Below are 17738 nucleotides of genomic sequence, written 5' to 3'. Positions count from 1 at the left end.
ACGAGGCGCCGCGTCCCGCCGCGGCCAGCCGCCCCGCCGCGGCCTAGGAGCGCCGCCCGCCGCGGCCCCACCATGTCCACCCGCACGCCGCTGCCCACCGTCAACGAGCGCGACGCCGAGAACGTGAGTGCCGCGGCCGCACCTGCGGGCCCCGCGGCCTCCGGCGCGGCCTCCGCCCGCCGCCCAGGCCGCGCTTTGTCTGCCGGGCCCCGGCGCCGCCTTTGTGCGCCCGAGACGGAGCGGGAGGCGGCCCGGCCCTGCCCCGCGCCCGGCGCCGCCTCGGCGAGGGCCTGCGGCTGAGGCCGCGCGGGAAGGGGCAAGCGCGGGCCGGGAGGGAGCTAGCGCGGCCGAACGCGTGAAACGCTCACGCGGCGGCTCGCTCGGGCGCGTCCCGGCCCGTGGGGCGCCCGTGGGTGCGGGCGCGAGGGGAGGCGCCTGGGCCGGCCCCGCGGGCCCCGCGCCGCTGAGGGAGCGGGAAGCGGCTGAGGGGCCGAGGGCCCCCGGCTTCACGGAACAGCGGGGTCCGCGCGGCAGCGTGAGCGCCCGGGCTCCATTTCCAGCGCGCAGGAATGCAGAGCAGGCCTAGATGACAGGAGGAGATAAGGAAGGTGTTCGAGGAGATCCAGCCATGCTGCGCACGGGGCTCGGCAGGTGCAAACGGGAGTAATTTCGGACGCGTCATCAGCTTCTGTAGAGCAAAAACTTCAATTAAAGTGCTGGTAGTTCCTGTGGAGAGCRTTGCGCTGAGTGCTCTGTTGGGACAACAACAGACAGGTAGGGATTGTTTTTGTCCTTTCTTTCAGAGGAGGCGTTGGGTATCGGCTTTCCAAAAATCAGATTTGCRCAGGGTATCAAAGTACTCAAAATGGCACATTTGCTTCTGGAAGTCTTGGTGTAAGCCTGTAACCTAATACTAATGAGCATAATCCTCCAGTCAGATAAACGGCAAAAAGCCTTGCAGCGGTAATGCGTTCCCAGATCCGCACGGAGTCATTCCGGTGCTGTTTGTGGCGGGATGTGCGCTGGGTTTGGGAGCGGAGCGCCCTTGGGGAGGCCGCCGCTCCAGTCCCGCGGGATCCTGCGGAAGGGGCTGCCGGGAGCTCCCTGTGCCGCCCGCCCAGCCTCTCGGCCGCTGCTTGCACCACTTCTATTTATTCCTTTATTTATTACTAAAGGAAAAAAAAAATTGTTGTGCRCCCTTCTCGGTGAGTATGTGAGCATGTGTTCTGTCATTTGGGGGAAAAAAAAAAAGAAAAAGAAATGTGGATATAGCACCTGTCATAAGAATATACATTCCTTGAGGAATTATGGGAGCTCCTGGCAGGATGTGTGGAAAACTTGCATATTTCCATAATTCTTCATGCCTTTTATGCCTTGGTGCCCTTTGAAACTAGCCCGTGAGGGACAGCTCCACGCGGGAGGTGGCCTGTGACGAGTTCTCATCAGGGCCCTGGTGAAAGGTGCTGGGGACCAGAGATGGTTGTGAAACCGTCGTCGGTTCAGCGCCAGATTCTTCTTCTTCTTGCTGTTCTCTACATCTCCCACTGCTGTGTTTCGCCTCTCCAAATCATATGCCCATAAGTGTTTTCTATGGGAGGTTTTATTTCTCTTTCACTAAAGCTGTTTTTAAGGCAACAAGATATAAAAAGACTGTCAAGCATTATTACTGCTATTGAATAGTTCATTGGATAAGCTTAGGAAATTAGTGGGTGGAGGCAGTAAAGACTATTTAGATGCTTATTATCAGTTTTTTTTTTTTTTTTTTTTTTGAGTGAAGGGCAAGAGTAGTATTGAAAATACAGGTTTCCCTGTGTTTTGCCTTTGTGTATGTGACTCTGTTTACAACTTCCTCTTGATACCTTGTACGTGGGCAGCCTGGATAATGTTTCAGGTTGTTGAAACATATGCGAGCAGGGTTAGTTTGGGTGAACGGAGCTTCCTCCCTCTGGCAAGGCTGGAGGAGGAGGAGGGGGCAGCGACAGAGAGCTTTGATCTAGCAGCTCTTCCGTTTCCAATGAGCTGGTATCAACTGAGGAGAGAGGGGCTTTTATGTTTTTCCCCCTCACACTGYCCTATATCATGTGATTTAAATGGGAATTGGCCTTCTTGATTTAAGGCAATGAAATATATACTGGTGTTACATTCCCTTAAATCTTTCTACATAACAGAAAATGCATGGAGATGTGGTGGTAGCTTGTATACAATTTGCTTTATTGAGARTAATAAAAATACAAGAGTGCTATAGCTTAGGGTTTTTTTCTGACATGAGGATCTCAGTCCAGTGTGAGAGAAACTGTTTTGAATTCTGTAGTAAATATCACCTAACCCTTTGGGGATGCCACTAATACTTATAAGTGTTGCGCTGTCCAGCTGGGGTTTAAGGTATATTTGTGTTAGGTACTGACACGAAGAAGTTGCTGAGTTGTGCCCCGGAGATCTGTCACGTGTGTGGTGGGTGAGATGGGGTGCTGGGATGACAAGGGGCCGCTGCACAGAGCTGAGGAGAAAGGCAGCAAGGTCATCTGTTTTATGCAGCCAGTGCCTTGTGCGGGTCGGTAAGAGATGCCACRGCACGGCAGGACTTTAAGGCAAGATACTGCAGTGACTGGTGGTGTGATTTGATTCATTATCATATGGAGAATTATGCTGGATTTTGCACGTGTGTGTGTGCAGACAGAGCTGGAAACTAGGGAGGACAGGGTGATGTCTCCAAAGGGAGCTGAGAGCAGCTGTGGGTTAAGGTAACTGATGGAGACTGGCAGAGGTGCATCTTAGAGGGCAACGAGGTGAGCAGGGCCAGAGATGCCAGGATGGCGCAGAGTAGTTGTGCTGGGGCAAAAATGATTATACCAGGATTTATTTATTTGTTTATTTATTGCCTGAGTTTGCTTTTGCACAACAAAAACACATGGTTTTGATTTGGACAGAGGGGGCGTGGGAGAAAGTATCTGACAAGAATTCCTTCTTCCAGTGCCTTGAGCAGAAGAATAGCCTAGTTTCCAAGCCCTAGGGGTCCGAGGGGAGAGCTCTCTGTTTCTTATCCACCAGTGCTGGGCTTAGCAAAGTGGAATTTGCCCATGTTTTTCCATGAAAGAATGTTTTCCGCAACTACTAAGCTGTGTGTTTGTTTGAATGGTAAGAACAGGGTATATTCTAATCTTACTTTAAAGGTTTGTGTGTCTCCGTGGGAGTTTTTGTTCTTTTTAAACTCTCCTTCAGGTCTTGGCTGAGCCCCTATGATGTGGGGGGAAACATATGTTTAGTTGGAGCGTAATGCGCGGAGGAAAGAGCGGTGTTCATGCTACTGTGAAGTGTGATACCCATTTTGAATTTCATCATCCCTGTGCAACTTAAGTAATTGGGGGCCAGATGTTTTGTTTCCTTTTGTTTCTTTTCATCTTTCTGTTATTTTGTTTGTTTTTAGTAATTCCATGTTTTAATTGCCTGCAAGACAGCTGTTTATATGCAATATTTCTTTTTTACTATGCAAAGAAAAGGTTTTAGAGCAAAAAAAAAAAAAAAAGGATAGCTTAATATTTCAGTGTTCTTTTTAGGCGTTGTAAAATAATTGTTAGAGCTTAGGAAGAGTTAATGCAGTTTTATTGTACTTATTTCATTTCATACTTTTTCTTGAGGCTTGTCGGTGAACGAAGCATTAAATTTGGCATTCTGAAAAATGTGCTTCCATGATCAATTAAGTTGAATGTTTAACTAGAACAAGGTGGTTGCTCTGCCTGTAAGCAGCTTATTGTTGGGTCTCTACCACCGTATTTGTCTGATCAGGCAGACTTGCTGTGTATGTTGTAGAATTTTAATTTTATTTTTCATTTTCTATCTCTGCACTTAAAATGTTTTGATCATCAGTAAAGGCAGGAATTTCTTTTCCCAGGCACTCCATTACAYTTCAAGATTAATATTTCTACTATAAATGCAATGTTTTCCTTTTCCTTCACAGTTCCTGTTGTAGAACTTGCATCTATAGTTTAATCACCAAGGAGGAAAAAAACGTTCTTTTTAGTGCAAATACTGAAGTTTTTGTACAATTACAGTCTTGATTGATCACTCATATTTGCACTTTTGGGGTTTTCTGTTCTTGTTCTCAGGATCTGCTAYAGATGTAGCCTTAGTATCCTGGCGATGCCTTGAGAGAGGACTTCAGAAACACTTTTCAATTAGTACAGATTCATTGAGCAACTATTATGCAAATTGGGCAGAGATGATGTGAGCATTAATATGCAGCTACAAATCTGTGGTGAAAGTGTTTGCGGTGAGAGGGATTCCCTCCCCCGCCCCGTGCAAATATTCCTCAGAAAAGCAGCCCTTCATATTTTTGTGGATGTGGGCAAAAAGTGGGTTCTTACAGATTGACATAGCAACAGCTTTTTAGCGGTAGAAAAAAGCTTTCACATGTTAAATGGTATGAGAGAGAAAGCAATCTATCAAAATTCTACCATTGATGTTCAGGAATTATGTTTTAGTATCTCCAATTTACATATGYATTTATATACACATGTATTCATGCTCTGTTCTGCTCTTGAGGTTAAATATATCATTTTAGATTGCAGACAGTGATGTGTTTCAAACTTGACTTATTTGTAGCGTAGTCATGACATGATCTATTATTTTTCTGTTGTTGGAAACACAATGCAGGCCTTTTGTGCCTTTATTAAAAGAAATCCATCTGGAACTTCAGAATCGTATTTGTGTGTGTGTTTTCTTTCTTTTTTTCTTTTTTTTTTTTGTCAAGAGCAAAGACATCAAAAAGATTTTTGAAATTTTCAGTCTTTCCTTCCCTCTAGTTAGTGACAAATCAAAAAAAATCTTATGAGTTTAGTATTTTCAAAAATAATTGGGAAAGTAGGAAAGTTTCTCTGAAACTTTTATATGCTTCGATGTAGTGAGCATAATGGAACTGAATATGAGCTTTAATAATAAGCTCATTCTTTCTCCACATCCACTGCTTGGCCTGGTTAATTGTTAACGCTGGTCCTGTTTTTTCGGTTTGTAAATTAATGTTTCTTGTATTCTGTTAGCTTGCTGCAAAGTTATGAGCTTTGAATTGGGAAGTCAGTGTTTCAGCTAAAAAATATTTCTTTTTTTTTCTCCTCCTCCGACTAATTTGCAAAATGCATATTCAAAGAATTGCTGAGATCTCAAGGTCAGTTTGACACTTTATAGCTGTCCAAGATGACGCAGCTTAGGCAGAGTTCTCTGGTGGGCATCCTAGTTCATTGGGTTTTGTTTGTTTTAGAAAACAGACGTTATTCTTAAAATAGGTTTCCCTGTGCTATTTTAAGTGCTTTATAGTGACCAAACATGCAATAACTACCATGTTAAAATAGTCTAAGGTGGAAGCATTGGAAAGTATTGCGCTTAACATAAATTCTGAAGTAAGATGGCAGAAAAAAACTTTTTTCCCCTTCTGATAAGCRCTTTGACAGGGATTTCTTCATGTATGCTTTCAAATAAAACCCTGACTTATGCTGAGGGCCATGTGYTCACATTCACAGCGAAGGGCTGCTGCAGTTGCATTCAGCCAGGCTACCACTAACTTTTAAAGCAGGGAGCAGGGCCGAGGTTGAGGCTGCCATGAGCCATCAGCAGAGGTGCTTGCGCCAGCAAAAGGCTCACGTTTGCTCTGCCTCTCTCTGCAGCGTGCCAGGTCCCTGTGCTGTTCTCCTGTGTTCACTTAAATGTTTGGGGCGCAGGTTGGCTGCTCGGTTGGAACAAGCGCCCTGTGTGTTYGCAAGTTTTCACGCTCTGTTTTGCCGTGTGCTGGTCTAGCAGCAGACAGTCCCTCTGGTGCGTTCTCTTTCCTCTGGGACACCTCAGGGATGGCACAGGGGAAGGTGGCCTCTGCTCCCCTTGCTCAGCACCCAKAGGGCTCGTGCTCAGGGTGGCTTTCGTAAAGGCTTCTCCTAGGCTGTTTGAAGCTTAGTGCTCTGTGCCAATGACTCCAGACACACTGTGTGCAGAAGTATTTCATGTGCGTGACGTTTTGTGAAAACGTAAGGGATGTTATAGAAACCTGCTTTCACAATAATCTGGTATGTTTTGCAAAAAAGAGGATATTTTTCTTCACATCCGTGTGTTCTGTACTGTGCTTAACATTGCACTTCGAAGGACGGTAATACAGGAGGAAGAGGAATATTTGGTTACAGTAAGTTCTAGGCAATAAAACAGTCTTTAGATTTTGATTACCCTCTAAACTATCCCTATAGTCCTAATGATTTCTCAGGGAAGGATCCATAAACTTCCTTGACTGCCCTTAACTACATAACTTCTGAACAAGGTAGACACTGGTCTGCATGACTTTAATGGTGTGTTGATGATAAATACTGTGATGATCCGGTTTTATATTTAAGCATCTGGCTTGTAGTAACAAAATAAGAGCTCTTAATTAAAGAAGAAAATAATATCCAGACTTAAAAATATGGTATGTTTTAACAAATTAAATTAAAAAGCTAGCCAAAAAGGAGTTTTGCCTGGTGTTGCTGCAGCACTATATTTTAAACAAATACAGATGTAATATGTCTAGCCTGAGAAAGACAGAACTCATCTTCATCTCTGATGAAAGCCCTTGGGAATATATGAACGTTCCTATGGGTGAGTATATAGAGCTGCTGGGTAGCCTGTGGCGACCTTCCTCAAGAGCAGGTAATGAGAGCGCTCCCGGTGACAAAGCCTAATCGTTTCTCTGTTATTAAGTAATGGCAGCGCTCGGTAGCTTTAAAGTTTCAAGCAAAGACAGAGCCAGGCCAGATYGTTATCTGTTATTAGCTGGTTGCGGTTGCAGGGAGCAGATGAGCCTGCTCCTGGGCCAGGCCCTTCCGAGCTCCCTGCAAGGGCTCCTTCCCTGGGCCGACCTCCTGGAAAAACCTGTGGGGCCGGAGGCGCCYGCCGCCTTCCCGGCCCCATTGGGTGCCCTCAGCACCTGCCACCAGCCTCGCCCATGGAGAAAGTAAAATAAAAATCAAGTAAAATACTCTTTTACTTGTATTTAAGCAGCCGTCTTTTTTTTTTCTTTTTTTTTTTTTTTTTTTTCCCCCAGAGTGGAAGAGTCTTTTAACCTGTTTGATCCCATGGATCATTTCTCTTACTTAATCCCTCAAATATTTTATGAATTGCATTTTAAACCTGGTGGTAGTTTGTAACAGCAGCTCTATTGCTACTTGCTTTGCAACATCCGCCTTTCTGACCTTTTGTTCGCCCAAATTCGTTTAGTTGCTGGCCACTGCATACCTGTAGCTTCCTGTTTTTTCACCTCTATGCCCCCCTCCTTGTTTTTCCTCCCCATTTTGCTTACTAAAGTACTTTCATGCTTGAGTTTGGGTCGTTGTTGCCAACTTCCTTATGCTTCTCGCTCTTTCTGGGACCTTTTCCAGTTTTGCTCTTTTAATGACGTAACCGAGATCAATACAAAACTCTGCTAAAGCTGCACGGTTGTCTCTCTTGTTTATCCTTCAAGTAATATCCCATGGAGGAATTATCTGTGTTTTAAAGCTGAACAGAGTGAAGAACGGTTTTGCTCCAGGTGTGTGTCGGGGGGAGCTGGTTTTGTTTTTGAAATTATTAATGGAAATGGTTGTTACAGCTTTAAGTACTGGGCTGGTCAGACCATGTTTTCCTCACTGGTAGGTCTCTACCTCCCCCAGCAGAGCTGCAGTGTTTCTTCCCTCAGGTAACAGTTGAGAGCAATCCCGAGTTTCGCAAGGATCCCTTGGAAAGGGCCTGCAGTTTTGTCATGTCCTTTGTGGAGAGACATTCCCTTGCCACGTCAGCCGGCACGTGAGGAAGACGCTGGTTGGGAATCTCGGAGCCCGGGATACTAAGTTTAGCGGACGCACTGCTGCGGCACGTGCTGGAGGCAACTGCATGTTTGTGCTAAAATGGTAAATATCTGACATTCCTTTTTAGAGTGCTTGCTTGGCTGCGGATGTATGTAAGTATCTTTCTAATTCTTAGCCATTTCTGCCATTATTTAAAATAAGCAGAGGCACAGCTCAAATTCAGAGAGTCTTGCATATTAAGATTCATTGTTGCTTAGTGTTAAGAGCCTAAGTTTACTTCTGCATTTGCTTGAGCCTGGTAAATGCTAAGCTGAGCTTTTACAGAGGGGCTCTGGTAGATTCCCATGAATAGTTGACGTGTAACATGGTCACCCATAGTCCTGTTGCCCATTACATGAAGTTATTGATTGAAGGTAATAGAATTCTTAAAAGCATTTGAGGTTTTTATTTAGTGTTTGTTTGTTTGCTTTCAAGAGTAATCAGATTTTTTTTCTTCCTGTGGTTTTTACGGTATGGACTATCTGCTAGTACTTAAAAGACAAGGAAAATATCATTAACTTTTTGAGAGGCTAAAATAGTATTTTGTCTTTAAGATCAGATTCCAGAAGGAACAACAACAATAATCACTCAGTATGATGAGACACATGTAGAAAATATTAATTACATAGTCTCGGAAGAGCCTTTGCCAGGCTGTTCCTACAAGAGCTTTCCAGCTTGCTTGCGCTGCTGCGCTCTCGAGCGAGCAAGCGTGGCTGCTGCTGCTCCGATGTCTCCCTTCCGGCAACAGGCACCAGACCCACGCGGACACAGGAAGGAGAGGGAAGCCCTTCGCCATGAAGCTCTTGCTCCATCTGCTGCATAGTCCAGAGAAATCCTTCCTGCGGATTTCCAGTTGGGAAGCTGATACGAGCAGGGAGGGTTGCCCTTATGCTGGGCTGGAATTAGGCTTTGGAAGATGCACATGTATGGGGTAGGAGGATAGTTGATTGAGGCAGGTGTGCAGGCGATTGGAAATCTTTGTGTTTTGGTATGAAGTGCAGCCTTTTTCACCTCTCCTTGTTAAATCTGTTTCCCAGCGGTGTGCAATAGCCTTGTTTTCAGAGGGAATGGTGGCAAGCCTTATGGAGTAGCCTGGAAGAGACCAGCTGGACTCCTGTATCCATCTGTTTGTTCTCATTCTCTTCACATCCTGATTATTAACCTGGAGAGGCTAAATTGAATACAACACTCAATTTTTAGTCTAAAGACTTAGTTCTTATAATAAAGAGAAATATTAACTGTGGCTGAGCTGTTTCCTTAGCCTTATCTTGATTTTTAACTGAAGGTATTTTGAAGGCTAGCTTACTGGGAGACACAGGAATAAAAAAGAAGGAAATGCACTGAGGAAGTTGGCAAGTATCGTGATGGGTGGTGCAGTTAGGTTTATTTCCAGTTGGTTTTTGAGGAAGGGTAAAAGGTTCTGCCTTATGTCAGATTGGATACTGAGTGACAGGAAGAAAGTAGAAAATGGATAGTTCTTTTACCAGCTAGTTGTTGAGAGGAAAAAGATATTTAAATCACTTGCTGTCCCTCTGGGATTGGAAGAGTTCTGCTGAATTTGGTCCATGCAGGGATGAAACCTCAGACAGATCTTCCTGGGAACCTGTGCTAAGTTAGGGCCTGTGCAGTGCGAGGCAGCATCGCCCCGGACAAGCCACCTCAGTGGAGGATTTCCGAGCTGGGAACCAGACAGTTGGCAGGTTTCCCCAGAGTCCCCAAACTGCTTCCAAACATCCAGGGCGGAGTGGAGCTGCCCCTGTGAATGGGGGGGCTGCTGCTTCTGCTTGGCTGTAACTTCAGCCACGTGCAGAAGAGGTGCGGGAATACGTGACCTGCAGGCTGGCYGTGGTGTCACAAACCTGCAGCCTCTGACCCGTTTTCCAGGGCCTGGAGAGAGACAGAGGGACAGAGAGCTCTCTGGGCCTGCTGCACTGGCTCCTTGTTTCTTGCTGTCATTGTACTGGCTGCTTGTCTTAATGGCTGCGTACGTGTTTTGAATATGCACTGTTTTTTATGACACCTTAATTGTAGATTCTTTGATTTGTCTTCTCCCTAACCTTCGTCTCTATCTTCTGTTTTTTAGTATTATCTCTTCCTTTTTTTTTTTCTCATCCCTTGCACCCTTTATTTCTCCTATTTTCTTTGCATCCTGAGATGTTTTTGTCTTTCACTTTTCTGCTCCCTTATGTAACTTGGGCTATTTCTGTAGCTACTTTCATTCTGCTTCTTATGCTTGTCTTCCACATCTCTTACCTGAAATCATTTGTGGTTATAGGAATGCAAGTCTTCTGTCTGTGTTTTGAGCCCAAAGCACACAATATATTTTTGTGTGATTGACAGTATTCGTGATCTAATGTATTGCCATATCAGCTGGTTTAAAACGTATCAAGGAGTATCATTTTTAGCTATGTTATGGACTTTGCAAAATCTTTGAGGAATATTGTTTAAGATTTCTTAAAAAAAAAAAAATCAGGGGGTTTACTGCATATATTTCTAAAAGGTTTAGTTGAGACTGGCTGTGTTCATAATTAGACACATAATTAGTGTTCATAATTTCTAATTATGAATTAAATTAAATTAGAAATTCATAATTTCTCCTCATATTTGAGGTCAAATATGAAAGCGTTTTCTTCCTCTTGTACTTCAGCAAACTGTTGAAAAGCTCGATGTGCTTGACATGATCCTGAAGTATAAGTTATTTCATAGCTCTCTTCTCCAGCCTTTCATCAGGGCAGATGAGAAAAGACCTGGTGGCATCGTCTAGGAGTACAGTAAAAGCTTGTGCTGCTTTYGGGGTGTGCTCCTGTTTGTCTGCGTGTGGGTCAGTTGAGCACCGACACTGCCGTGTCGTTCTGCCCGGTTCTGCTGGGGGTTTTCCAGCTGACCCTGATGCTGTGGCGCGCAGCAGCAGTGCGGGAAGCTGCCTGGCTTTCCGAGCCCGCCGAGGTGCTCCCGCTGAGTCGGAATTCGGAGCCGAGCGCTGGCAGTTCGGAAGGTCTCACGCATGCAGAAACTCGATGCTGGTGACCACCTGAGAAGGGAGCAGTGGCTAGTGAGAAACATTAAAAAAACAAAACACAACCTTTGAGCAAGGCTGTCGTTCAGATGTTTTCAGGAAGCTGCAGCAGGAATAGCCCTCCTCTTCCCTCCCCATTTCTACCTCTTGTGTTTTTCTTCAGAAAAGCACAGATTCATATGAGATTTCACATGCATAGGTACAAAGTCAGAAGGAACAAAATGAAATGGTAAGTGAAATAAACCTGTTCCTATGTTTGAAAGTTTTGTTTTAAGCCATTCAGAATTGAATGGCCCTGTCTTAACTATTTTATTTTGACAAAGTAGGAAGCCTTGTACTTGCTTCCTTACCAAGTCTGCTTGGTAAGACTGGTTATGTAGATCCAAGTACTCTGCTGAGTAACAGGTCATTGGAAATAGGTACAAAGATTCTGTGGAAAAAGATATTACTGTTTTTCACCTTTTGACTGCACGTGGGATTTTCCCCCAGCGATATTTTTTGGGGGATTTCTCTTGGTTTTCCTGTGTGTGGGGTAATGGTAGTGGAGGTGAGGTCGGCTTGTCATGGCCCTTGTGCAGCCCACACGGCCGGGCTGTCCTGGGCTGGCCCTGGATGTTGCTGCTTGTGCGCAAGGGATGAGTCAGGATGGAAGGGCCAGGTTGCAGGAACGGTGCCAGGAGGAGCCGAAGGAGACGGGCAGGGAGGTCTGTGCCCAGGAGCCCACGGGGGCACGAGGAGCAAACGCTCTGGCCGCTTCCCGGCTAAACACCCGAGCTACTGCCGCGAAGGCCGCTATGTTTTGGAGCGTTTTGTCTCATTTCTCAGTGGAAAAGCARTGCCTATTTTTTTAAACTTTGAATAAAACATATCTGTGATTCCATTCCATAGTGAGCCCCACACTTGCATATGACACTCCTGTTGCTTTAAAAAAAAGGAGAGAAAACCTACTGTGAAATGGACAGTATTTGTGAGCATAGTATCCTCCTATGGATGGCACAATGTTTTGAAGAACTTCTTGTATATACACTTTTACATGTGTAAATTCTTTCATGAGTTTTGGGTAACTTCACATTGCATTCAGGTTTCTGGCCTGGAGTACTTAAGTTGTAAACGTTGCATCCTGTATAGTCAATGGTAAGAAAAATCAGTTCCAGGTGGAGTTGAGAAATTTATTTCTGGTCTGTCTCACAAAGCTATGGTGAGCACTTCAGATGCTGTAGCTGCGAGCTTGGATGCYGTCTATGCCATAATAACAAGCTCGTACCATAACGCTTGAGACTTGCTAGCTCGCTCAGCGCTTCTGGAAAGCTTGTGGGAGCAGGCACTTGGTACAGGTGTGGGTKAAAGAGAATGCATTTACAACTTTGATTCTCTTTGTCTATGCCTTGTGTTGGTCTTSATATCTAATTTAAGATTCATGTAGTCCCTTTCCCTCTTTGTGTGTGGGTTTTTTGTTGTTGTTTATTGTGTTTCAGTTGAGTAGGTTAATGCTGCTTTTTTTTTAAGCTTTATTTTTTTTAATATGAAACTTCTATCTTGCAGCATTTAACTAATAGTAAGGAATTATGAAAAGAAGCCTGTATCTTCTTTTTTTTAACTTGTCCCCCCATACTTTTTGTATGAGATGAGAAATGGCAGTGACTAGTGCTCCGGGAATGTTTCTGTGGGAATCAGAGAACATCTACCAGGGAATGCTCTCACTGGATCCCCGTGGCCGGATCCACGTGTGCTTTTGTGCAGACAGGAGCTTCCCCGGGAGGGGGGCGAGTTCYTCCCTCTGGCACTAGCCGGTGCCTGGGTGCCACCCTTGTGCCGTGCAGGGCTGCACCGCGCTGGGTGCCTGACAGGGAGGAGCACTCCGTGCTCCCTGCGACGCACGAGAGGCTGACCTGAGTGTAAGTGTTGATTCTGATATTGAAGCTGCCAAATACCCTTCAAAAAACTTGATCTTCTAGTTGAGTCTTTTGCTACATCAGCAAAATAAAACCATTTTGCATAAGCAAAATTGCTTAAGGTGGCTTGCTACAAGTCCTAGGCAGTAAAACAGTTCCAGGCAGCAAGTCATTAAAATGTGGAAAAGAGCCGAGCACTGGGGACATCCTCRGTCACCTCCAGCCGAGCCGTTTCTCCGCGCTGCCGGGCCGCGGGCAGAGCTGCTGCACGGGCAGGCCTGGCCGCAGGCGCCCGCGGAGCATCCGCCTCCCTGCAGCCCTGTCGTGTCCCCGAGCGCAGCAGCGTGAGGCCGTGCGGGCGAGCCGAGGCGCCGGCAGCCGGGCCCTGCCCACGAGATCCTGTTCACAGCCTGCTGGGCCGTCCCCGTGGGGCGGGAAGGGCTCCTGTGATGGGTGAAGGTCTGCGCAGCCTAAAGCCTGACAGGCTCACAGGGGAAGCGATTTCTAAGATTCCCTCCTGTCTCGRGAACTGAGAAACAGAGCTGCCCTGCTGTATTTGAAAGACAAGAGTTTYGGTCCAAAACACCTTGGAAGAGGTTTGTCTCTAAATTCTCAGGGAGGGTCAGTTTAAAAGCTAAATAACTTTATTAGTTGGTTTTGCTATGTTCCACTTTCAGGGGAAGCTAAACCGAAGGGCTGGTCCCTGTTGCACACACGTGTGCTCTGAGAAGCCCTGTGTTCCCTGGCTGTTGTGTGGCAAGGGCCAAGGCTGGGAATCTGGCATCACCTTGTGTAGGAAGCTGGCTTAGTGAATCATGGCTTCATGTTGAAGCAATTCATAAAGCAGTGGGGTTGTGTGCAGAGGATAGTGGTCTGCTTATAGAGGCCCACGGTGTAGTGAGCTTGAGTCCCTTATAGATGCTAGGGGGCATACTTGGTTCTGCTGCTAAACCGGGATTATTGGAAGGAACTGAGGAAAAAATCACAGTTTAGCCTGATCAGTTTGGGAATGGCCAAGGATGATCCTGAGCGGCCAGAGGGGACTGATCAGGGTGTCAGTGGCCTGTAGCTGATGAACGACTGGAAGATCTTAAAAACAAACCCACAAATAATCCATGGAGTGAGAAGTTCAGGATGCAGTTAAGAGCACACTCCTCCGCTGGCCGGCAGTTACGGTTACCATGCACGGTGTGACAGCAGTTAGGAAGATATGACACGTGCACGCGTTTATACATATAAGAATTGACTGCAAGAAAGGGAGCCTTCCAAAAGGGGGACCCTGCTGGGAGGAGGAACATGCTGAGATGTTTTTCCAGCAGCACCAACCTGTGTGCCAGGCTGCTGTACAGAGGTATTTGACTTGCAGAAATTCAAGCAGGAGGAAACCTGGGACTCCAGATTTGCCAAACCAGTGAAGTGCATTTGTGGGCCTGCTGCTGAATGGATAATGCTGATCCCTGGCCAAATGGATAATGCTGATCCGTGGCCAGGCTCACGGCCCCGGCCTTCCTGTGCCAAACACTGGGTAGGACAAAGCCCTTCTGTGCCGGGGGGGACTGTGGAGATCTTTGTTGTGGTGGTCCCGGGTGAGCAGCTGAGGTCCTGTTGATGCAAGTTCCCTCAAAGGGCTGCGTATGAGCCGGGAGGACGTAGCCTGGTGGCTGGGGACTGAATGTGTGAAGCAGGGGAGCCCATGCTCTGCATCTGCTTCAGGMGGCGGCTCTGCCACCATCTCTGTCCCCAGCGAGACCGGACTGGTGCTGGGCTGGCTTGGGCAGACAAGGAGGTGGCACCTTTGGCCTGGGAGCAGGTCATGGACTCGCTTAGCTTGGCTTTCTGGCCTGGGATAATGTAACTGGTATCCAGGAGCAAACCTGGTTGGGAGAAATAAYTGAGCTCTGCTCAGTTGATGCCGAATCTTGACCTAAACTGAGTGCTGGGAGTATTTTCCTGAGATTTCTGAAAAGGCTGCTTTCCTTTGAGTACACGATTCATGTGCAAATATGACTTACCTTAAGCAAAAAAACTGCAAAAATAAATAAAGTTCATTTAACCTTTAAGAAATGTGTCATTTTCTGTGTTGTTTGTTAGACATTTCATGCAACACTGACACAAACTGAACATATAGAGACAAGTTCATGATGTTCTGCAAATGATGTAGTGTTTCCCCGGCACATAGTTATGTTGAAAGATAGCTAGGAAAAATATCAGCATCCCTTATTAAAACACTTCAGCAAAGGCAGGTTGCTGGGCAAAAATGTTTTACTCTTTTTGTTTGCTTTACACTCTACGTGTTTGCAGTCTCCTAAACGATAGCTCAGAATTTGGAGATAACAGCTATCTTGTTCTTCTGAAAKGACACTTGCAGCCGGTATGGGACTACTTAATGCATAATGAGCATGTAATAAACAAGAAGGAGCTGAAAGGTATGTGCTGCTGTGGAATTCAGCTGCCAGCTGTAGTGAGCTCTGGAAGCACCCTCAGATACCCTTGCTTTACCTAACTTTTTTTAAAATTTTCTAATCTTATTATCTTTTTTCTTTGTTTACATGCCTTTTTTATAAAATCGATGAATTCTTGKTTTTTTCATAAAATCCCTCTGTTTTCAAGCTGTTTATATGCAAAATAGTGGCTTATTGCCAAACTATGAAAAATAACTTGCAATGTATTCAGTGCTGGTGAAATGCAGAAATTACACATACGTGGCTCACRAACTGAGAAATGTGACCTTTTTCGTGTGTGTTTTCTGTCACTCCTGGGCATAGCTGGGGAGAATCTGTTTGCCTCTAAGATAATCTTCAGCAGGAATAAACAAGAGCCCATCCTGAGGGKCTTTGGTCTTTTGTGGCAAAAAGGCTAACTCTAGAATTGTCACAACCATGAGCTTTCCTTGTTTGGTGGTTTGGAGGTTTTKTTTTGTTTTGTTTTTCCCCTTTTTTTCTTCATACTGGTTCTGACTTACCGTGTTGTTTTGCTAACTAACTGATCCCCCTTTCAAATCTGTGCTGAGATGATGCATCCTGTGACGCTGTGTTCCCTGGCCTGCGGGGCTGGCTGTGCTCCCCTGTCCCRCTGCTTGTCTGAAAGGTTCCCCCAGAGACCCGCTGCGAGGAAGCAACCCCTGGGACGTGTCTGGAACCTGCAATTGATATTAGAGTGCCTAATATGTCTGGCAGTGATTAGTATCGGCTAACGAAGGTCTCATTGTGGCATGGGTAGGCTGCAGGGCTCCAAGGCTGCAGATCTTGCAGTTTTGGTGTTGTAGGCACAGCTGTAGTAATTGCTGTTSGTGACACAGAAGTGAATGGTCTTGGGTAGGAGGCAGGATTGCTAATTGGGCTGCCCCTTGGTGAATGTAGGACTAGCACCGCTTACTRCAGGATTTTTCCAAAGTTTCTTGCCTCGAGCTGGCCTTGTGAACATCTTCCGAGCTACGGAAAGTATGTTAATTATRTGCTTCTAAGGGATATTATTGTCATGGTATTTCATGGTTGGATAAAGTTGTCTGATACACAACATCTGAGCGTGTCTGACTTGTTTGGTTGGGCAACACTTTGGAGAGTAGTTGAGCCATATGTTTAAGCAGTGGGAGTGAAGTAGTATTTTGCAGAGACAGTCAGATAGTGAAAAGATAAAGGGAAGACTAAATTTAGGACCATTCCCCTGGTCACAGTGAATAATTAATAAAGATGGCAGTGATGTAAGCAGAGCTTTGCTGTATTTGGAAAGGACCTTTTTGGTTTATTTTGGTTTGTTATAGCTGTTTGCTGATTGTATCAGCTCTACTAGTGTTTGGGCACAGAAATAAATCCGTTCAGCTCTGTGCAACTGTTGGCAAACTCAGAGGCTTGGCATTAGCCTGTCATAAATGTAYGAGATAGATGGAAGCACTTCTGTGCTGTATAGGAAAAAGAATTGCTTGTTTAAGGAAAGACAAATGAAATTGGTGTAGACATATTCCAATAATTGGAATAGCGGGACACTTAACACACCCCTTGAACGTGTTCAGTTGCCTGGATTTCCACGTGGAGCGTTTCCGAGCRCCAGGTCTTTGCTCTTGCCCCTTGCATGGAGGGCAGCCCAGAGGTGCTGCAGCTTGAGCCGCTGACTGCAGAGGGGCTCACGTGGAGGTGCCACTTGTGTGACGTCCTCTCAGCTCTTCAGGCTTTCAACATTGTGAAGTTTGTTCTTAATAACAGATTATTATTTTTTAAATAACACAAGTTGCTCATTAATGAGAGCTTGTATGGCTTTCAAGAATATACAAGCAGATTTGAAAACAAAGATTACTTGAAGTGTTACTTTCTCAGTATTGCTTGAGATGGAAAAAAAAATAAATCTTGAGGATGATGTTTCTAAATATCCTTTAAATTCATAATTTCAAGTAAAGCAGGTATAGCTGGTCTCAATTTTTTATTGTGTCTTTTTAAAGGACTAAGATTTGCTTATGATTAGACAAGCATATCTGCAACATAGTGCTGTAGTRTGTAGCTTGGCATAATTTCATATTAAAAATATCCTTAATGGTTATTGATTAGTGTCTGGATGTCTCTCGGTTTGCTTTTGGGATGGGCATAATCTTTTTTGCAGATTCTTCGTGTGTGCATTAAACTCGCACTCAAAGGCAGCATGTTCTGCATAGGCCACTATCCAAAGTTAGCCATGATGACTATAAAAATTTAAAAACTTTAATGCATTTGAACTAGTTGGCTGCAGCTCTCTAAAATCCAAGGAGATAAATTCTTTAATTTCTTCTTTGCCTTGCAGCATACCTCTGTGGATGGATACACTGAACCACATGTCCAGCCTCTCAAATCAAGTAGCAGACAAAACGTCCCCCGCTGTAGAAACTCGATTACATCCACCAATGAAGAGCACCCTCACATTGGGAATTATCGCTTGCTGAAAACGATAGGGAAGGGAAACTTTGCCAAAGTGAAGCTGGCAAGGCATGTYCTCACTGGAAGAGAGGTAAGCCTTTCCAAAGCAAAAAAACACTTC

At 45.3% G+C, this 17738-nt stretch overlaps 1 protein-coding gene across 4 annotated transcripts in view; it reads left to right on the top strand.

Annotated features, from left to right (window-relative positions):
• The first annotated feature begins 15 nt into the window (after nt 1–15).
• MARK1 (microtubule affinity regulating kinase 1) overlaps nt 16–17738 on the top strand; it is a 51000-nt gene continuing 33277 nt past the window's right edge. For 3 of the 4 annotated variants that reach the window (XM_026048441.1, XM_026048440.1, XM_026048438.1), the window contains exons 1-2: nt 66–123; nt 17505–17708. In XM_026048441.1, the coding sequence (XP_025904226.1) occupies nt 73–123; nt 17505–17708 (255 nt within the window). In that variant the 5' untranslated portion in view covers nt 66–72. Of the gene's footprint in view, nt 124–17504; nt 17709–17738 lie in introns of all 4 variants that reach the window. The other variant, XM_026048439.1, reaches the window with a different exon arrangement.

This window comes from Nothoprocta perdicaria, unplaced genomic scaffold, assembly GCF_003342845.1.
Source record: "Nothoprocta perdicaria isolate Ctin4 unplaced genomic scaffold, notPer1 scaffold_54, whole genome shotgun sequence".
In the NCBI taxonomy this organism is placed as follows: Eukaryota; Metazoa; Chordata; class Aves; order Tinamiformes; family Tinamidae; genus Nothoprocta; species Nothoprocta perdicaria.
Note: the sequence above shows the minus strand (reverse complement) of the source record. Positions and strands in the feature narration are given on the sequence as shown.